Below are 23,458 nucleotides of genomic sequence, written 5' to 3'. Positions count from 1 at the left end.
AGAACTAAATATGACAAACTCTAGTAAGGGCAGCATTTATATATAAAGAAAGAAAATAAATTATGATTAGACCTATATCGATATATGCGTTATGGTCTAATTCCATATCACATTTAAAATATATCAATATATTTTTTCTATCGATATATCGCCCAGCCCTTTTTCCATGACCTCTGCCATTTCTGAAAACATCAGCAACATGTTGTTCATGTGGACTCTTGTTAGCAGTGTATACAAGACCTCATTTGAAGGCATGAAGGCAGAATATCATGTAGAACCAAGTGTGGTGTCAATCTTTTATCTAACCCTCTGCCAGAAAGTCAACATATTCCCCAAAATATCAAACTACACATTAAGTTATGCTGATGTTTGAAAATAAAAATAGTTAGCATGTTGCTCTGCCACACCGAAATGAAACTCCCATAATTGTGAGTGCAGAAGAAATAGCAGAATGCATCATGCTGAGAAAATGATGAAGGAAAGCACAAGAAAGTTTCTCTTGCTCTTGATTTCAGAATACAATATTTCTCCTTTTGAACTTAGAGTTCTCTGATCCCAGTCTCTCATGTTTTTTTTTTTTTTTGTAGGGCAGAGTGCACAGAAGGAGAGCGATATATCCTAACATAATACTGGGTGCATAAGCCGGATGTTTATCTTTAATATGTTTACATCTTTTCCACCATTTCACCATTATTAATTATGTAACATGCAGTCGTGTGAAATATGATTTGTTTGAAAGAAGTTGGCTCCCTGCCACATACAAGTACACACCAGCCGCCTCAGTGAGAGCTTTACTGTATACGCTCTGTGCTATATTTCACAAATAATCTCTCAGTGCTATTCTTCTCAGCTCCAGTAGCCCTTCACTGTAGATTGCCCATAGGCAGGTTAAGGTTAATCATCTCTAGTTTCCTCTTCTCACTGTGCTCTGTCATCTTTTTCTATCCTCCAGCATTCTGCAGTGGCATTACTGTAGCAGCTACTAATGTGTTTGACATTTGTTTTAATAGATTTAATTTATGGGTGGGGAAACAATACATAGAGTAAACCTATAAATCAAACTGCAAATGAATACTCTCTTTAACCCGATGGCAATGACTGGAATGCACCCAGCCGGGAGGGGGAAAAAATTAGAGTAAATTATTGTTTTAAAAGTAGCTGTGAGATTAATGAAACATTAAGAGCACTGTGCTGGCTTAAGAGGTCACTGCCCACATTTAATAGGTTATTCAATCATACACAGCTGGAACTCTGTGTGTGTTCATTCTTTCCTTTTGCTGAACGCAGTGGCATGCACCTTGCATGCCAACAGACCGTTGCTGCAGCAGAGACGGTTTAATAAATGAAAAAGCTTTCTGAAGACTGGATGCCCATTGAATGAGATCAGAGCTCATGCCCATCAAACAACACTGATGACCTTCAAGCATCACGCATGCTCTTTTTTTTCTCTGCAGAGCACTTGGCTGTTGTTACTGCATACTTCAACAATTTCTGCAGACAATCTCATGGAATTCTGCCATTTTTGTTTTCCTGCGCTCTTTCAGTGAGGATTATGCCGTCCAAGTCTCCTTTCTACATTCTATTTTAAATGAAGTGTGTTCTGAGAGAAAACAGGATTTCACACTCACTGTCAGTCTTTCTCTTTACTGATCCCACCATATTTATATTTTCAATTATTTTTATTTTTCTACCGCACATCATTGGGTGTGCTGACATTGATGCTAACACAATGTGTCTGTTTATAAGTCTAAGTAGGGCATGAAAGACTTTGCTTTCCCCAGAAAAGAAAAGAAGCCCAGCCAAAGGTCAGTTACGTTAATGGTATCAGTGAGCTGGGCTTGGGAATATTACCCAACTATTCCCAGTTGACCAATCAGTGAAACGCTTTCATAAAGATGCTGCAATTTGTCTTAATTGACTTCTCCACCTAACAACAGTATAAGAGACCTCTGATCTAAGCACTAATTGTCTTTATCCAAGCCAGATAAATATAATATTTATTATGTAATGCTGGTCATTGTGTTGCTTTGCGGATGGGAAATAGACTTTAAATTGAATTTTTTAAAACAGCCTCATTATATAGGCCTATGTCTACTATATATTTCCAAGTACAGTGACCATAGAAATGTTAGTGATCACTATTTCTTTGAGCCACTAGTTAGATTTAAAAAATGTGATTTTATATGCAGAGATATTGGAATAACTAACAAAAAGAGTGCCTTCACACTTCATAGAAACAGTTCGCGGAACAGTTTGTGTCAGAATGTTTAAATACCACACAGTCTGAGTCTGTAGTTGGATTTGATTACCTTGTGCAGAAAACTCTCCAGCTTGTATGCAATGGAAAGCTACAGTGTAGCTATAGACACTAGATCACTATATATATATATATATATATATATATATATATATATATATATCACAAATATACCCCCAAAGAACATGTAACCCGACTAATGAAGAAAGACTCCAGACTTGTGACATTCGAGGCCAGTAATCTTCGCCTCCTTCTTTCATCTCACCTCTTGAAGTGAAGCCCCTCGGGGCAAAGGCTTAATCTGCACACTACCTTTTTTACTGGGCTAAATCAGACACCTTTTAATAATTCTTACTCAAAAAACCTCACTCCATGCTCACTCAGCGCTCTGTTCATCATCTACCATCATCATGAGCCGAGCCACTTCAGACTCACACATGCATGCTGTCATCAGGCATGCTGCCAGCATGTCACAAGTACAGGATGGCTCGCATCACTTCTCGAGGACACTCAGATAATTAAAGAGGGAAGAGGGATTTAATAAGTGTTTTGGCTCTGCTGCTGTTGATACAGTGACCTGTCTGCAGACTGATCCCCAACTATATGACGGCTCTGACAGCTTGTGATTAAAGCTGGATATGTGAAGTAAGAAGATGGTATAACAGTAATCTGGCTGAATAACAGCAACGTATCACTGAGCATGCCAACTAAGCCTGGGGTTGCTCTGAAGGCATCCCGCAGCCATACCTTCTTAAGCTCTCAAAGACGCACAATGCTTATGTTTATAAACTGTTGCAGGTTGTTCTAGCAAAATCTCCTATTATTACAGTCCTAAAATTACTTTGTTTGATTTTTTTCCCTGACACTTAGTTCAACTTTGCCCCAGTGCATCCATCCATGAGAAAGCATCGTCCATGTGTAATCTACAAAACTCTTTCGACCCATTACCGCCATCAGTTAATGAAAGGTCAAGCCCAGTCTGTCCATTCAATATATTTTAAGTAGCCCTGGTTGCTCCATTACCTCCCAACAAGCCTCACGCACACCTGAAGTAACCCCCCGTCTCCACTTTCTGTGTTTTCCTTCATCCGTGGCCTCCATCAACCTGCTCACCATGTTACAAATTACCAAACAAATGAACCCTCTCGCTGGAGACAAATGAGGAAAAATAGTCTTTGAAGAGGACCATTTATTCAAATCCCGCCTGACAGTGTGGAATCTCTGATCCCATTCCTCTCCTTGAGAGCACGTGGCAAAAAGAAGTCAAGCAAAGAGAAGGGGAATCACATCAGGCATTTCACAGGCTTTTAAATGACAAGTTCCATTGCACCAACCCTAATATCTCTTGAGAGGAGAGCCCGTGTATCCATGCTGAAGAATCCAGGTAGAATTAAGAAAAAAGATGCTATCAAATAAACCCTGCAGTAACGAGAACATTGAAGCCAAACCAATCTCAGTGTCATTGCACTATTCAGTGCCTCGCTGTATGGCGAATGTAATTCCTGGCCAGGCTATTTAATTTCCTCCACTAACATTTATGGATCAGGGTCATGTATAAGATCATCCACGCTTCTTTATTTACAGTTTTTCTTGTGCTTCTCTTCGAGACAAATCTCAGCGAAGGCTTGGTGAAAGCAAATGATTTGTGACTAAAGACTGAAACATTAACTGTTGTCCTTGTGAATAAAACAGCAAGGACTTTATGATAGTCTGGATGTGATACTGTAATTTAAGTCTCGCTCTGGGATGAGACGGAGAGCAGAAAGTTATTCTGGCAGCTTTTACACAACTGCAATCCTTCAAAAGTTAACCCCCCTGAGTTTACCTCTATCGCTTCACAAGTGCACCCCTGCTATGCTGCCATGAAGCTCGGTGCCACTTTAAGGTCATTTTCCCCATGTCTAATTTTACCCTTGGGTACGCTCGAGTAGAGCGTATAAGAGCTGCCATCATTTTAAACACTTGTTTCAGGCGCTATTTCTTTCTCAGTTTATGTGCCTTCATTCTGAGGTGATGGAGTGCTAATGAACAGACAGGCAGATGCATTTTGACTGAGGTCTTATGAGGCTTTCTTGAAGGCCTCGCTTCTGCCACATTGCTTTGCCTGAGCCCATGTTGGGGGAAAGCGGGGCAGGGTGCACAACCGGACTCATGGGTAACAAATGAGCCGCATCATCAGGTGTATCAGTTAATCTCGGGGAAAAGGAAAGATCCCTGCGTGCCACCAGGTGACTGCTTGATAGACTCTGCTGAGACTAAATGCAGGCTAATGAGGTGTAATGAATGCTAATCTTTTTGGACAAAACATGGCAGTGTCAGCACTGCGCTAAATGCAGTGTTAATCCCTTAAGTAATGGTCACTACTTAGCTTCTTTTGTTTAGATGTTAAATTGGATTCTGCAGGAAAATATTATAATTTTTGCAAGAAAAAATTGTTCTACATACAAAGAAGAGTTTAATAAATGAATAATTTAGCCTACTTGATTTCCATTTTTTTGTACTTTAACAGTAATGAAAGCAAACTTGTGGTCAGTTCACTGACAATCTCCCAATAACTAAGTCTGTGTGTGTGAATGCAGCCTGTAGGGAGCCAATCAACAGATCCTGGCAAGAGGAAATAACAAAGCCCAGAGCTGGAGGTGTTAGATCACAGAGGGAACAGTGCACCACGGTGTTGTTATCACATGACTCACTCCTGCTGTAGCAGACTGAGGCGCCTGCCTCCTGAACTCTTCAAACTCTGTCACCTTGCTGTAGGAGCCAGCTGCGGTCTCATATACAACCCTTGAGTGCCACATCGAGAGCTCTCCCCTCCATCAACCTGCTATGTTATCTACACTTTCAACTTTTTGACCCCGAACAAAGGATAGATAGCAAATATGAAAGTAACTCACCATTAATGCCTGCACCAGGGCTTGCTGGGGAAGAGCCGTGTCAACCAGTGACTTTTGCCCACAAGGCGAGAGCATTCTTCACACCTGTCTGCAAGGATAAGTGGGCTTGTCACAAGCAGAGCTAATCTGTTGCAACGCTCAGTCACACTCAATCCACCAGTGGTGCTCTCTGCTTGCCCTTGAATGTCTGCTGGCATTGGAAGCATACTTGGGCCGCTGATCAGTCTAACCATGGTGGAAAACATGTCAATGGACGGCAGCGGCATGTCCTCTCCTGGCAGACAGCTTTGAGAACTTTTGCCCTTTACAGTTTACACGTTTTCATGCCCTTTAGGTATGAAACGAACAAGATCTACAAGATAGACACGCATGCCATCTGTGTGAGTCATTAGCTGATGTTACACCCTTCACAAACAATGAAAATGAAGCTGTCACTCAAGAAGAGAAATAAATGAAATCAAACAAGTACTTTATCTCTAAAGCCATCAAAAGTGAGTGAGACTCAAGAGACAGAAAGAGTGGAGAGAGCTATCAGAGACAGAAGGAGCGCTGTGTTACAAGTTGGACAGCTTTCAGAATGTGAAGTGGGCATGCTGATGTGATGATCACTTCCCTATTCAATGCTGGGAATCATCCCCAAAAGTGCAGCATGCTCTGTTTTATTTCAACACTCAAAGTTCCATTATTGTGTAAACACTGGATAATGCCAATAGTAACAATAATAACTGTGAAATATAGTCCAAAGAGGAAGGTCGTGTAATGTTTGCAAATTGTTTGCTGGTGAGTTTTAGCTTCTCAGCTACAAATCATGCATACTTAATATTTGTGTTTACTATTTTAATGCATGCCGTGCAGTTTTAGATTTTAAGATGTATTTTCGGTATCCTACTGAAGCTCCAACCATTCCAGATGGTCGTTGGTTTCCATTCATTCCAAAGACTGCCTTGTATCTTTGTAAAGCGGTGCAGGATTTCCATAGTGGATTTCCTAAACAGCAACAATGTAATATCGCCAAAACTCAAGGTATTGATGATGTTCATTGTATAGATTTACTTTTTCAAAAGCCTGCTAACATCATATTGTAAGGAAATCAATGGAAGCAAATGGATCCCTCCAAAAATTACTCAAAAATTAAACCAATGGGTGGTTTGTAGATTAATCAGCTGATTCTTGGTAAAAAAGGGAGAAAATCACACAAAACCATTGGCCCACTGCAATAGGTGGTTGTATGTAATGTAGTCTGAACGACAGGCACATTCTCCGTGAAAATCCTAAATAACTGTCTCACGTTTATCTTGAGCTTTTTCGACATTGAGAAATTGCCACAAGAGTAGTGTGTAGGATAGGATGTGCTGTGTCATCTTATTAATTCTGTCTGTCCTTCACAGATGAGAGAGAAACAACCTTTTTATACAATGAGAACAAGAGCAGCCCTCTTTGTTCAGAGGAGTTATTCTGTCATAGAATAAGGATTTGATAAGATGAGACAAGGTGATTATGACGAACTTCAATAGCAGCAAAATTTTGTTTTCCATGTCTTTTCCTTTTGATGTAAGAGACTTGCTCTCTACTATGGATACTGAGTTCTAGCTTAGGAAAAGAAAGTTATTCGTGTGGAAATATCACTCTGACTGGCCAAGATCAAAGGATTGAAATAATGAAGAGACATTGTCGTGGTTCTTGTTTTAAAGTGAAATTTCTCTTTAAAGCTGGTTTGATATCAAAGCTGAAGAATGCAATTATTTTCTAAAACCAAAAATGCTCTCAAAAAAAGTAGTGAGAAAAGTGGGACAGCAAAATGGGACATAAGGGATGGCACATGTCACATGACTTTTAATACAAAACACCCAATTCTTGGAAAATGTTGACAGCTGTCATTGTAAATGGAAAATCCAATTACTTTATGGCTGATGTCTTGAATATTCATGAATATCCCGATGAAAATTGTAGTAACTATCTCCATACTGTATATGCCATTAGGTTTTGATCATGAGTTCATATACCCATCTTTTAACCCTACGTTTCAATATATAATGAGTGTTCATTAAATTGGCACTACTGTACTGCTGGGTGGTATAGAATCCCCAGCTGAATGATGGTAATAATAGATGGGTCACAAATGCTTTAATATCATAGAAAATACTATGGTAGTGGCTCTATTAACATTATATCACTGTAGCCTTATAATTATCCAATAATATTTTACCACAAGGACTTATATTGTTAATATTATAGCAGACCAAACCTAATCAAGGACTGTTAACTGCTTATTAAAAAGAACATAATTGCTTGCATTAAGTTAATATAGCAATTGTTTCATCTTATGCATATAATTAAAAAGCTTATAAAACTATAAAAACTAAATTAGTTAAATTTTTACCCAGTATGAAACCTGTATGTAACTGAAAGCTGACAAGCCTTGTGCCCTTATCACCCAGGTGCTAAACAAACACAAGTGGCATTTCTCTGGGTTCAGAAGACACTCTTAGTATGTACCAAGCAGCAACTTAAGAAAAATTAATTTCAAGTCTTCTTCTATACAGCATGATGTTCATTTTGTAAATGATGGTCCAAATTAGAGTAAAATAGATAATAATGTGGATATGCTTCAGAGATTGGCTATCTTGTGATTGAACAGTTCCTGCCAGGTGTTTTCCAGTTTGGGTGTTGCTGGTGTTTTGGTTTTAGAACTTTGATCACAGTAGCCGTGTTTCTATTTAAGTCTAATCGAACGTTGAAGCAAAATTTTGAAATGTCGCATGAAAGAAAATACGAGTTAGGGACGTTTCCATCAACTGGTTTGGAGCGAATAAACAAAGCTGCATAAACGTACATTGGTCAGAAGATGGCAGTGTAATATGTTACTGTAGGCTAATCTGTCAGTAAACGTTAGAAGAAGAAGAGATTGAGCAAAAGAGAAAAAGGGGGAAAAAGAGGTTGCTTATAAGAACTTTATTGTTCTTTCATGTCAGCTCGTCTTGATTGGAAGAGCGGAAATAGCTCACCAGATATCTGAGTTAAATGTTTGCTGCGTCAGAACTCATTCGCAAAAAGCATTTCCATCTCCCATTTAGCGTATCAACTATTTTCGAAAAAAGACAAAAATCACCTTAAGCAAGCGCAAAAATGTATGGGTTTTGGTGTTTCCATCAAGCTATTCTCATGCAAATCTTCAAAAGGCGAATAGAAGTTTGTTGATGGAAACACGGCTGCTGTTTCCTATTCATGAAGAATTGTTACAATTTGGTCACCTCAAACTTTTTCTTCAGCATTCACTTGCTAAAAGAAAGTTCAAGTAATTGGTTTTTCATTTTTTGCATCTTGCTAAGTTAACATAATTTCCTTTGTTCCTCCCTCCAAATTTTCACTGCTGAGTCCAAAAGACCAAGATGGTAAACGGACTGCACTTAAACCAAATCGCTTTACACTATAGACTACGCTCATTCACCCGTTCACACACACATTGTGTGGCCGAGGGCACACTGGTGCCACCTGCCACCATTGGGAATTCATTCATACATGAATGCAGCATCGGGAGCCATTTAGGGTTCAGTATCTTAACCAAGGATACTTCAACATGTAGGCTGCCATGGTCAGGGATCGAACCAACAACCTTCTGATCACCAACTGAGCCACGAGAGCAGCCAAAAACCAACTCAAGTCACTTGGCTTCAAAATGGTCGTCTACCAATGGACTACTGTTCTTCTACTTCTACCAGCATTTCAGCATCAAATCAAAATTTCTAGTGTTTGTATTATATATCATAACAAAGCCTTAAGAAAATACCTATGGGATGGATAAACATTAAAAATGTATTCTCAACACTTACTAGACCATACTTAAGGTCATTTTCAGGCAGTAAGAGAGAGGTCCAGATATTGCTTTCGAGTGCAGGATACACTATATTCAGAGCTGCACTCCATTCGAGTGTTTCAGCACTCTGTGGCCAAGGACAAGGAGCAGCAGCAAAGTGCAACACTGCAAAGCTTGCTGAATACCTTTAACATAACTGTCCAGTCAACACAGGGGAAATAATTCAGACCTACAGGGCAACACAGCTTTTTATGTGCCAGCTGTTATTGTTGGTTTGTTGGGTGTAAATGCAAATCGAAGCGTAACATCTTCAAGTCAACAGAGCTATGATCTGAACCCAGCTGTAAATCCCTCAAATATTTTTTGCCCCAATCCAGCGGAACCAGAGTGCTTTCATTTCCAAATGTTAGTGTCGAGTGTTTGGATTTCACAAACGCAACAAAGAGGGCTTAAGCAGAAATGATGACTGCTACAAAAACACACAGAGAGACGTGCCAGGAGGACTGAATAATATCAGGGGGCTGACGCGTTTTCAGAATATGCTCCATTGAATGGCACCATTTCAGAACAGAAGTGGGGACAGCCTTTGGCAAAATCTGCTGAGTCAATTGAAGAATTGTTTCTCTCTGAAAGATTTATTTTCAGAGACTATCTGATACAGTCGTGCTGCTTGAATATATAGTGAATGTTGGAAATGTGCTCCACTCATTCATGACTGTGCGGTAAAACATGTAATGAGCTGTGAGCTTAACTGTGCGTCTATATGATTCATTAACACATTCGTCTTCTTGTCAGCTTCTGAATCTAGAAAGTCTCTGTGTCCTACAGCACCTAACCTGCTTCGCTCGCTAGTATATGAGCAATTACAGTTCAGGGAATATCTTCAGAATATTGCTATGCAGGAATAAAAACACTGACAGGTAAAATGGCATAAGGCAAAGTCTGCAAAAATTACAACTCCTACAAAGTTCTAAGGGATACTTTAATTTCTTCAGGGCACTGCAGGATTGTCTGGGTGGCATTTAAATATAATGTCTTAAGTAATTTGGGGTTTTGTGACTGTCACAGACTGTAAAATATAGTCTTTATAAGACCATATGGGAGTATTTGTGTTTCATTTAACCAGTGAGGGTGATTTTTGTCAGTTTTATCTTACATACCGATGGGATTGTTAAAAGATTCACATTCTACTTTTGTATTTATTTAAGTTAGAACGAGAGAATCTGACTGGGATCCTCTAATGCTTACCAATGATGTTGTCTGTTGTCGCTTCACTGTGTAACTGCATGCTCTTCTATTAGGCAGGGAAGGCAATCTCATCAGCCAACATCTACTTTTAGTTTCAGCAGCCTTGAGGCATGATGTCTGTCCAGTCATTCAACATTAATATCGATCTGCACATCCATAAATGCACCAATTATGATGAAATGTAAAAGATAGTGGGCGTGGGACATTTGTGGTAATCATATCTCTGTCTCTCTCCCAGCCAATCCCACCGGCACCGCACCGAAGGGTTACCCAGGCCCGTCTGAGGTCTTCCGGGAGTCCAGCAGCACGACGGGGATGGTGGTCGGCATCGTAGCAGCGGCGGCGCTGTGTATTCTCATCCTGCTTTACGCCATGTACAAATACCGGAACAGAGACGAAGGTTCGTACCACGTAGACGAGAGTCGCAACTACATCAGCAACTCGGCGCAGTCCAACGGCACTGTGGTGAAGGAGAAACCAGTGAACACCGCAAAAACCTCAAGCAAGAGTAAGAAGAACAAGGACAAGGAGTACTACGTGTGATTGTCAATGCTTTGGTCTTTGCAAGACCAATGTAAACATTTATGGAAAAGACAAATCAGGACGTCAACATGTGTACAGTATAATAACAAAGATGAACATTATTTAGTCATTTTTCCTATAAGACAATGCTCTGAAAAGTAAATATGAAAAATTTAAAAAATAACTTTCTTTAGACTCAAGCACTCGAGGCAGTTTAAAAGATTTACTGTCCGGAAATGGACTGATGGGAAAATGGCTCCAGTTGGAAAAGAACTGAATACATATCTAACATGACAACCAAACAACATTAACCCATCTGTGACTTGTTTCCTCAGCCGGGATAACGTGATCTAACTCCCCTGTTTGTGGTAAACAGAGGAGCTGATGCACTTTGCAAAGGGAGAAACAACATCACAAACTTACTGTTTTCATATACATTGCCTGTGTTTGTGTTGTTGAGACTTTTTCAAGAGAAAATGACACAATGCATAAATAAAATACATACATACATACATACGCCAAACATTTACTGTGGATGAAGAGAAAAAAAATCAGGTGACAGTGAAGCCGGAGAGAAAAAAAATCCCTGATGTCCGAGGAATCCAAAGTACTCACTGAAGAGACAGAGACGGCCGGCAAAGACTAATACCTGGCTGACTGAGCTGCCGCAGTGCAAATATGAGAAAGGATGGCAGTTTCTCTTGAAAGACTATGTTTTGAAAGAAGAATATGTCCGTTGTGCCAGTAAGACATCTGGAGGCCTTTCGTTTTCACATCGTGTGAACTCAAAGGAAAGAGTTTCCTCAGAATCATGGGGATGTCTCTGAGGTGATCATTCGGGAGCCATGCACGCAAAATAATCTTATTACAGTACATATGTTTATATACAGTACAACCACATCTATATGTGCTTTCTGGACTGTGACAAAGTGGTGTTTTATAGCCTGTTGTATAGATGATGCAAACTATAACTGCTCCTCAACCATTTTGGAATAAAACAAAAAAAAAGGACAAAAAGAAGACATAAGTGTTATTAAGTGTTGCTAGACATAGAAGATTTTATGAAGACATCTGCATTTTTTTCAGTTGAATAATGATTTCGATTCTCCCCTGTTTTTACATGTGTTCCTATATAGTTTTTATACAAATGCCAACCTGAGATAGATGATCCTGGACCAGTAGTAGCCTAACCGTTCCCAAAAACTGCACAAGGCGTTGATATCGGCGAGGCGTGGCATGACAACTTGTGTGGCTCTCTTTTAAGGATACCGGTAGAATCACTGCCTTCCTCCTCAATCCTGACTTACATGAGTGAGAGTGGAGACCAAGAATATGAGTGATGATGATGATGATGATGATGGATGATGACAATGATTAAAATAAATTAACTTGCTGTGTGTGTTTCCAAGTGGTATTATAAGATTGTCAAACGTGTGCTTGGGCTGATGCAAAACCAGAGGAGAATAGCTCAATAAGTCTCCATTTCAACTGTTCTGTGTTTGTTCTGTCATTCTGTCAGTCAATTCTGCTTTCCGGAGACCTGTACTTGGAATGAGTATGAGGAAAAATGACCATGAACTATAAATGATGATTATAAATTCTCTTTGTTTGCTCCTCTTTCATTTCTTCTTGGGTGTTTTATGTTTAACTGTAACTCTTCTTGTACTCCACGTAAAAAAATTAATTATAAAAACTAGTTTTGAAAAATCAAATGAATAAAATACTACCTAAGTGATCTTAAACCAGTTTATTGACAAATGTATTTAGAGAAACATGCAGATGACATTTTTTCATCATAAAGCACACACCTCTTACTGTACATCATTTAAAAGAGTACTTCACCAATTTATAAATGCAGTCACATAATTTTGTCTTATTGTTATAAGACATATGTTGTTATCCAATTCTTCACTATCATTATTTTTACTTCTTCCGTACAGTGCTGCTATTCCTGAATACTTTAATGGAGAAACCATTCATACAACAAAACCTGTATCTCGTTAAAGGCATGTGTGCTATGACCTTTGGTATTTATCCCTTTTATCATTTTTAATATGTTCAGATTTTTATGACTTTTATAATGTAAATTAATAGGAGCATATAACATGCATACTGACACACACATATTTACCTGAATACTAACCCTACAAACATACTATACATGCTTTACATACTCTACAATTTTCACAGGTTTTTTTTTCTTCTATTTTTGTACAAACTATACTACCACATGTATCAACAGAGTATAATTGACCCATTTGAAGCATTTTTAGGCATTTTAGAATTTGACCATTTTTGACAAAAATCGAAAAACTATACTACTACATGTATCTACAGACTTTAATTGACTCATTTATAGTATGACTTTTTTTAGGGGGTGTTTTTCTGTAATTTCTGGCTATATGATGCTCTAACAGACAGATCAAAAGACTATAATGACTGACATTAGTGTGCATGGAGGCTTCATTGTTTACATGAACAAACTGGGATCAATCTGATAAAAAAGGATTCAAACCACCTTACTGTGGTTTCTTTAATACCAATTAAATATTCCAGTCTTTGTAATAGGATGTGATAGGCAATGGTATCAAATGCAGTACTCAGGGTACAGAGACGAGTCCTTTGTCTGAAGCAATCAAAATTGCATCAAAGTTTTACCAATGATGTTTCTTTGCTATAATTCTAAGCCTAAATCCTGACTGAAAATCCTTGTATAAACTATTGTTATGTAGAAAATCACATAACTGATGGCGACCGCTTTCTCAAGGATCTTAGAGAGAACGGGGTGGTTAGATATTGGGATGTAATTTGCTAAAACACCAGGTTTCTGAGTGACCTTTTTAAGAAGAATTTTAATTATAACTATTTTTAAAGGACTGTGATATAAATCCTGTTAATAACGACAGGTTGATTGTATCTAAGAAAGAAGTACTAATTAAGGGCAAGACTACTTTAAGCATTCTTGTTGGGAAGAGTTCTAAGAGACAGGCTGACGGCTTAGATGAAGAAATCCTTGAGGTTAGTTGGTGAAGGTCGATTGGAGAGAAGCCGTTCAAAAATCAGGTTTTAAAGCTGTTTCTAAGGTTCCTGGGTTTAAATATAAATCATCTGTGCCAGTTGAGGGCAGGAGGTGGTGAATTTTATCTCGAAAAGTCAGAATTTTTTCATATAGGAAGCTCATAAAATCATTATTTTGACTCTCCATCAGCCTGGCTACAGTGTTGAAGAGAAACCTGAGGTTGTTCTGATGTCTTCTATTAATGTTGAGTAATAGGCGACACTGGCATTACAGAGGGCTTTCCTATATGTTTTATGACTTGCCAGGCTGAATGAGATTCTTCCAGATGGGTGGAATGACATTTTCTTTCAAGCTTTTGCAAAATGTATTTCAGTTATTGGATACCATGGAACTGACTTCCTATGTTTTATAATTGTCTTTTTAGGGTGTAATAGAGTTGAGTGTTATTCACAGTGAGCCTGCAGCACTATCAACAAGATTATCAATTTAAGTTAACGTAGGGTAACATAGAACATGGCAATGAATCAAACACAGATGGAATCACGTCATTGAATTTAGCTAAGCACTATCAGAAACTCTTGCCTATTACCGTGTAGTCCAGTAATAAGTCATCAAAAGTTATTAAATACTGTCTGATGAAACAGGATTCTGTGATAAAAACTATTAAATATTCAATTTCAATCCCATGTGTCAGAAGAAGATCTAGGGTATGGTTAAAATAGTGAGTTTGTTTATGAATTCTAATGGAGATGAAAGCAGTACTGATGTTATCATTATCAAAGTCCATTTGAGTATTGAAGTCGCCTACAATAATTCCCTTATCTCTTTTATGAACTAATGTTGATTCAAACTCAGAGAATTCAGATAGGAGACAGGTAAACTGGGACAAATAGAACTGGCTGATGAGTTTTCAATGTTATTATGGCATTTTTTTGGGACAAAGTACACAAATAACTATGCATCAACATACTATGGCTGGGTTTTTGTTTTTTTGTTGTTGTTGTTTTTTGTTTTTTTTTGGAGGGGGGGCATTTTTGGATATATGACCTTTTTGAAATATTACAGTATTAATTAATGCTTTAAGTATTTCCCCTTTAAGTAGTTTTAGTACTGCCATTTTTTAAGTAGTTCATTTTTTATATATATATATATATATATATAAGTTTGCCTCTAACTTTTAACCATTTTCAGCCATTCATGCACTATATGATTTATACTAAATGCTGAACAAAGTCATAAATCCAGATGAAGCGTCACATTCACACAAGAAGGTTTTTACTTGATTGTGACTACAGAGGAAGTTCCTAAAGATTCTGGACAGACATAGCAACAACTTTTGACTGTTTTTTTTTTTTTTTTTTAAGTCTTAAGACGTGTTTTGTGCTTTTGTAAGCACTTTTTTTCATTGCTATTCAACATACAGTATTTCAAACACTGCTGTAATAAAATCGAAGCCACCTATCCAGACATATTTTAATCTCTAGATAAACTGTGTGCACTTCATCAGATGAGACGTCGCTGTGCTCGTCTATCTTTACATTAACTCTGAGCGCTATCTTATTACTTGACTTTAAATCGAAGGCACAAACTCTCACAGTGGAATTCCACCTAAAAGCCCAAAAATAGTCTGACCAGGATCAGACACAGTACTTGACACTGAAGCATCACTTGACACGAATACTGTAAATCTCTACACAGGTAGTACTTGTTGGATTTATAGTTCAACTTCAAGCTTGACTCCTTACTTCATGTATCAAGTCTTTGATTTCCAGATAGTGGAGGTGAACAGGAATAAAAGCACAAAAGGTGTGACAGACTATGAGCTGGATTAAAAGCCTTGCAGCAAACAGATGGTTCCCCAAGAGAGTCCACAGGACTGTCACAGCTCTTCATCAGCTGCTCAAGCAGCTTTCTAACGTGATAATGTGTAATGTGTGAGATGTTACTGATCTCCATATGGAAATTCCACATTTCAGCTGGCTGAGGCTTGCTCAAGGACACCTCAGCAGGATAGGTGCTCGCTAAAACAATATCACACATTGAGCTGCTTTCAGACTAAAATAGCAGCGTGTAAAAACACAAAAAATCACAGCAAGAAGCTACAATGGTCTATAGCATAGGTGAGAAAATGACATACTAACATACTTTTTTTTTTTTTTACATTCTCAATCACACCCTTATGTATTATTTATTAAAAGTGGAACAGTCAGAAAATCAGCTTATGTGTATAATGAGTCTCTTGATGTGGTTTGATGAGATTTAATTAACAGATGTGATTCAAATTTTTGATTGGTGCACAAATAACGTGACATCACCATTTTCAAACCAGTGACAAGGGTAGTGACAAAAAACAACATCTCTCAAGATGAATGAGAAAATAAGTTTTTCAGGCCTTTATCTAATATATCCATAAGAGATCACTTACATTTACTACTCCAGTAGACATCATGGGGACAATTATTTCATCTTCCATGGTGAAAATTACAGAGTGAACATGTATTGTTCAAAAAAAATGCACACAAATTGGCTAACGCAGTTTGATGCCAGATGACTTTGCAGTGCATTACCACAAAGGAGGAGCCAGGTTAAACATGTTTACGTTTTGTTGGCAGAGTTGTCTGAATTGCTGTGTCACTGCAGTGGCCTCATTGAAATAAACTCGGAATAGTTTTGTCAGTTGATACAGAGCCTTACACATTACAATGACCCATGAAATGTATAAATACGAGGGCACAGCACCAATCTTTCGCTGCTGACTTTCACGGTAATATGATTTTTTCTTGTAGGTATGCAAGTTCTGACAGTTCTTGCATGTTTTTAAAGGAAAATATTACCATAGCAACATCTTTTGCATGAGGAGTGCTTGCCAAGTTTATGGTAGCCTTGAGAGGCAAGTGAGGAAGAAAGATTCTGCTGATCCTTTTTCTGAGTCTGATAATATTATATACATAATTGTTTTTCCTTGTGCATGACTTGTTGAAAGAAAGAGGTTTGGCCAGGGCCCATGAGTTTCAATTTCTTTATTTATAGTGTAGATATTTATAGATATATATCAAAATTGTCAAAATCAGGTAAGTTAAAGTTTGTTGAAAAATGCTTAAAAATGCTTTAGATTATTAAATTGATCATGTGAAATTTTAAAATGCCTATAAATGCTAGAAATGGCCCAATTACTATAATTATACAATACTCTGTTGATAGATGTAGCAGTATGGTCTGTTCAAAAATAGCAGAGAAAAAAAAAACAATTTTATGGGATGTCCAAAAATGACCCCCTCAAAAATGGTCAAATATTTTTTATGCCTAAAAATGCTTAAAATAGTTTATTAATGTTTAATCATCATTTATAAACCGTATATAGGCCATTTAGAATGGTAAATAGATCATTTATTAATGTTTAACTAACTTCATCATTTATAAATGGCAAATAGATGGTATATTAATGTAAGTTTATACCATTAACAAACCAATAAATTATAATTAATAGTTTATTAATAGTTTTAGTTGCACTCATAACATTTTTAACACCATATTAAGTATGTTAATGATTTTTAAATGATCCATATACCTTTAAGAAATTGGTTGAAAACATTTAAAGATTAAATTTGTATATAGCACTTTGTAAATGGTTAATAATTGGTCTATAAAACATCTATAAACATCACTTAGTTGGTTATTGTAAAGTGTTACCTAATTACTTTTCTGTCAGATGTCAGCATGGAAAAAATGTTTCATCACAATCAGGCAAAGTTTATGATATAGGTTGGGAAATATTAGAGAGTACTGATACAATATAGGGCAATACGGGACATGCTGCAGGTTAGATGAGGCTGCCTGAAGTAGGGAAGAATAAACACATTATGAATAACAGGAGGAAAACATCTGTAAAGTAAAGATACACTGGATTACCAGTATTCTAAATACACAATTCATACATAAATGTCTAGTTTGATGATGGTGGTCAAAGCCTTATGATTCAATTATTACATAATAGGATAGCTTGTTAGGCACAATGAGCACAAGAGGGACATCAACATATTTCAGCCTAATAATCCTCAAACATCATTATAAACCTAATTACACATATCCCATCAAACATAGTGAAATCAGGAGATAAAATTAATAAATAAAACTAAGCAACAATCAGCACATTTAAAAGAAAGTCATTTTTGTAAAATCTTTGTGGACTGGCTATCACGCTTTTAAACATGAAATGGTCAGAATTTTGGATTTGATCACAGGCCATAATGAGATTAAGTCCTGGTTGTTATGGAACTGGCTTGTATTGTAGCCAAAAATGATTAAAAACTAAATGGACATTTATGGCTTCATGGGTTTCGCTGACTGTACAGGAGACACTTTAACCTCAATCACAGCACTGAGGTGTGAACTGAGGTCATACATGAGTTGTTCAGGTCACACGGCAGAATCATGTGAGAGTCTTCAGATTTCAGGTGATTTGAAGTGTGAATTGTTGTGAGATCTCTTGAGAGAAGATGTAAGGACTGCCATTCAAAGGAGCCGGTAAGTGGTAGCACCATCACACCTTCACCTCCCCAACTGGACAGGGACGGTTGTTCCAGTTGGCTGAATGCATTCTGTGAATTTTTACTTCAAATAATTTTAATTAAAGAAAACCACAAAATTAAAAAAAAATTAAAAAAAAACTATAAACTAAAAGAGCAAGGTTTCTTGCATTTTTTAAAAACTTTTTTTGCAGTGTCAGTATCTTCTCCTATTCTACAATTCTATATTCTCATTAAGCAGGCGGTTTTTATTAAAGTAACGTACATTTGAGAGTTATGGAAGCCCACTTTTGCCAATTATAAAAATAAAAAATTAAAACTGAGATTTTTTTGGCCAAAGTCATAATTATGAGATTAAAAAGGTCGAAATTATAAAATAAAAAGGTGAAATTATGAGATAGAAAGGCAAAATTATGAGATGTAGTCATAATTATGAGATAAAAAAGTCAAAATTCTGAGATAAAAAGTCATAATTATTAGATAAAAAAGTTATAATTATGAGATCCAAAGTCATGACTTTGGATCTTATAATGTCGACTTAATATTGGCAAAAAAAGTCTTAACAAAGCCAAGTTTTCATTTTTATTTCTATAACTGGCAGAAATGGGCTTCCATTGAGAGTTAATATAATACAAGCAAAAATAAAGTAAAAACAACAACAACAACACGAGTAAGTGCCATGGGTTAAGTTTAAGTCCATTTGGACATAAGTGCTTTTAGGTAGTGCATGAGGACAGCGCAAAGGTGTTCAGTAAAGAGCTTAGTCTTTAGTCTCCTCTTAAATATTATCTTATCTGCATTTCATTGTTACTATTGTCTGATTGAGACTGTCAGGCTCAATATTTCACCTCTATTGTGTTAATAAATGATAGCAAACAATTAGGAAAAATGTAATAATAGTGTTTCAAAATTTGGAAAACATGCTGCAAAGACCACAACACAACAGAAGTGTTTCCAGAGGACACTTAAAAGTGATGCACATGTCTGGATACACATGTGATATTATCACAATGTTTCAAGATAATGATATTTTCACGTTATATGTGTTGTGGTCTATTTACAGTGCTTTTTCTTATTGTGTTGTGGTCTTTGCAGCGCGTTTTCTAAATGCTGCACTTGTGTTGTCAAATTGATGAAGATGTTTTCTCAATTTGCTCGTGACTTGTGTATGTGTTTTCTTGAGTTGCAGCGATGTGAGCTCTCAGGGCCACCGTATAAAAGCCATATTTTCTCGGCTAAATATCGAGGCATAGATACTATTAGCTTCATCACATTTTAGGATTTAATTCTTGTTCCAGGCTAAAATGTTTTATTTTTGTTTTTTCCCCAAAAGGGACATATCTCAAAGAATCTCCCATACAGTGTATATAAGCAAAAGAATGCTGAAGATGATCCACTGTTGGAAACATTTGTGTTTCCGGGATTTTTATCTTGACCTCCACATACAGCATCTTAACCAAAGGCTGCTGCTCCCGAGAGGTAGTTCACAGCTGTCATCCCTCCTTCCTTCATGAGGCAGTGTTATGCAGTGAACACTGGGAGACTCCAGTGAACCCACAGTGCAGCTTCTGTCTTTTGAAACCAGCCTTGTACTTAAAGCAGGTGCTGTTCAGGCAAGGTCGAGCCGGGCAAAAACATGATCTGGGCTGAGCTATATCCTTATGTTTTGCTGTGGTAACCTTTATTTAATGGTCTACTTCCTCAGCAGTTTACATGACAATACATTATATGTGATGGTACCCAGTACATGATATAGCACATCATTTCTTCATCTTAGATGTCACTGTCCTACTTCAGTTGTTGAAACAGCCTGTGATCTATTTTACTCTGCATTTACTGTTTCATGTGAATCACTCAGAAGTCATCCACTTCAGAGTTACAGTACAGACTGCTTTGTTAAGGACAAGAGTGCATTTTCCTTTATCCACCGGCAATATGTGATCAATGTCAGAGTCCTTGTCTGCTGTGTTAGGGTGATTCTGTGCTAGAAAAGGCTGCTGAGACCTTCTTCCTCTGCCTGTGATGTTATTGTTACAGAGAGTGGATTCTTTTAAGGTTTGCCACGGGCACATTTAACTTCTTGGACACAAATTCTCTCTCTGTCAGGGTAGGTTACCGATCAGAGCAGTTTGTTTCCCACTTTGCTTGATGTCTGGCAGCATCACACTGTTGTCCTTCCACCTCTAGGTTTACTCTGCCCTTTCAGTGTTACTGGCCCGTGACGATAAAGTGTTTGTTGTTTGTCTCTCCTTAGCCATGCTCTGTTAGGTGACAAGTAACTGTGTATGTTAAGTGAATTCAGAATATTTCTCTGATTCCAGTGGGGATCCGGAGCATCCAGTCATTCTTCTGCTTTAGGGACAAGCAGCAACCTCTAAGCCCAGACAGTGGAGCCAATGCATAAGAGCCTTAAACCTGCATTCTATCTAATGACCAGCTGGGGGCGACTCCACTGGTTGCAAAAATAAGTACATTTGTATGAAAGTCAATAGGAAGAGTACCCTACTTGTCACTTGATTTATTACAACAGTAAACATCATCCAAGAAGAGTTATGTTACAAATAGAAAACTATTATCAGTCAGAAAATCACAAGTGATTTTTTTTCTTCTTAAGCCAGAGTAGTGCAGCTGAAATATGACAGAAAATAATGGAATTAACAGCTGTTCGCTTGAAGTGAATAAAATATCTGACAGCAGGGGAGAAGTAATATTATGCTCTCCCTGTGTGCCACTCTTTGTTTTAACCACCTGTAAATATTGTCAACAGATTCAATTTATTGTTTCACAACAAACTGGCAAAACTCTGCAATGAATATTATCATCTCCTTGTATACGGTCTGTCTCCAAGACAATACAACTAGAATCTGAACCTCAGAGTGTTTCAAGGCCAAGCAGATCATGCTTACTGTATGTTCTGCCATTGGGAAGTTGGAGGGAGCATCTCACAGCAGGGAGGAATCTCAAATAACATTTTGAGGGCCTTTGCATTTGTGGAACACTCTCAGACTGAGAGATTTTCCCCTAAAAGTTTAGGAAAAGTTTCAAATTAAAGGTAGCCATGGGCGTTAATATTATAAGTTATAAGTTTTGTTTACATTGAGAATTTCTGTTACAGTTATGAGAGAGGCAGCAGTGCAGGAACCAAAACGCAGATGAGAACAGGCACACCGGTGCAGTTCAATGCTTTATTTAGGAAAGCTTACAGGCAACAACAGAGCAAATGTCGGCAGGTCTGGCAGGCAGGTAACAGGTAGATGGGAAGGAAACAGGTGGACAAATAACCTCATTAAAACTTCACAAACAGGAAAGGAACAAAGAAACTTGACAGATATAGTGCAGGATCTAATGAAGTGCAGGCATGTGAGGTCCAGTGCACACTAGAGAATTAACAAATAAAAACTCATTTTAAAAAATAACTACTGATTTTTATCTTTTGAGAACACACACACACACACACACACACACACACACACACACACAAGACATTCGGTCAAGACACAGGACCACACACTTTCCTTTTATAGAAACAGTTTCAGAATTGTGATTCCAGGAAAGGAGATGAATAGAATTCACATAGCTTGCATGGTCAAATGGAACTTCAGATTAAAAAAAACATGACCTTGTGTGTTCTATGTTTTGCACTAAAAAGGAAAGAAACAAAACTCACTGTAGATGAAGGAATGGCTGAGAAGATGGAATAAGCATGGCTTTAACATTTTGCAGGGCGAGCTGGAAATAAAGTTTTATTTCAGGCTCAAATGGAGCTATGGTGAGCTAATGCTACAAGCTTGCGCGATAGGTCGAAATCGGGAAGGCTCCGATCCAATTGGTAATATTAAAATGACATTTCTAAACCCTCACACTACAGAATCATCTGGGCAGATAATCAGTGGGAGAACACTGGCACAATTGTCGGGATTGACAAATCAGATCCAAAATCCATCCAATTACTTCTATATCGAGCATGAGGAGAGGTGCGGGAATGGCAAATCAGATGAGTGAAGTGGAAGCAGGTGTGTTGATAGATATCGGTAGGTAAAAGTGTCAAAAGACTCTTTTCATGGAAGACATTTTGTCTTGTCAAAGCAGGAAAAGCACAGGTGCAATAACAATGGCTGCATTCAATTAGGTGAGCCAGTTCCAGGGCTTACACATAGCTGACAGGGACACTTAATTGAATAAAGGCATTGTTAGTGTTGTTATTTACACCTCTGCTTTTCCAAGTCAAAATGTCTGTCGTGAGTGCCAGGCTTTGAAGTCAATCTTTCTAGTGGCTAAATGGAGGAATTACATTATCATGTGAAGGAGACAGAGCGCCACGCATCACACTTTGAAGACCACATCCAGTGGAGGGGAAAACTATCAGTGTTGCAATCATAGACTGTATAAAATAATGGATGTAGACACCGTGACGTCACCCATTGGTTTGTGGCCCGTTGGAATCATCGAGTTCAGCGCTACACTCGTCGCCATCATGTGTCAACATCTTGTTTTCGGAAATGGGGAACAGACCATAATTGGACTGTAGAGATGCGAGAGGGATCTGACGACACTGACTACACGCCTCTCTACACCGGCAACCAGACTGAGCGAAGTCGCTGCCAATTCATGTTACCATTAACTGTGGAATTAAATGGGATGTTCATTTTGGCTAGCAAAAAACAAAAACAAAATGTACGTTCCTTACCTAAGATAAATGAAGAACGACTCCTTGGAGTGTCTGTTAGTCCAAACAAACGCTGAACAAGACATTTTTAGTGAACAAAATGTTCAAATAAACTGTCATTCAGTGAAAATACAGTGTGAAAGGGTCAAAGTTATGAGACGAAACAGGTAAATGTCCTTAAAAAAACAACTTTATAGACAGTGCCGTGGATATGCATTGCTTTACTTCTGTTTTGATGACGGCTCGCCTTTTTAGTGACCTGTCAATCAAAGGTAGCCACACCACAAATCATACTATTCTTTATCTGCTATTTTCTTCTAAATGGGGCCATTATTTACACTGTTAAGCTGTTACACTTGAAGAAGATTTTTTTCCAGCAGTTGAGACCATAGCATTGTCCTAAAAAAAGAATTCTGAGGTAATAAATCAAGTGAGAAGTTTTCACATTTTGTATTGAAATGAACGGACCCAAATGCTTTTGCAACCTTCATCAGCACTCCCTGTTGGAATTT

General features: G+C 37.8%; 1 protein-coding gene across 9 annotated transcripts in view; it reads left to right on the top strand.

Moving 5' to 3' along the window:
• Nucleotides 1–12,470, top strand: part of LOC131993618 (neurexin-1a-like) — a 265,891-nt gene extending 253,421 nt beyond the window's left edge. For all 9 annotated transcript variants that reach the window (XM_059359604.1, XM_059359603.1, XM_059359602.1 and 6 more), the window contains one exon: nt 10,452–12,470. In XM_059359604.1, coding sequence (XP_059215587.1) covers nt 10,452–10,756 — 305 coding nt within the window. In that variant the 3' untranslated portion in view covers nt 10,757–12,470. The remainder of the gene's footprint in view (nt 1–10,451) is intronic.
• Nucleotides 12,471–23,458: the final 10,988 nt, after the last annotated feature.

Source organism: Centropristis striata, chromosome 20 (assembly GCF_030273125.1).
Source record: "Centropristis striata isolate RG_2023a ecotype Rhode Island chromosome 20, C.striata_1.0, whole genome shotgun sequence".
Taxonomy (NCBI): Eukaryota; Metazoa; Chordata; class Actinopteri; order Perciformes; family Serranidae; genus Centropristis; species Centropristis striata.
This window is presented reverse-complemented; position numbering and strand designations above follow the sequence as displayed.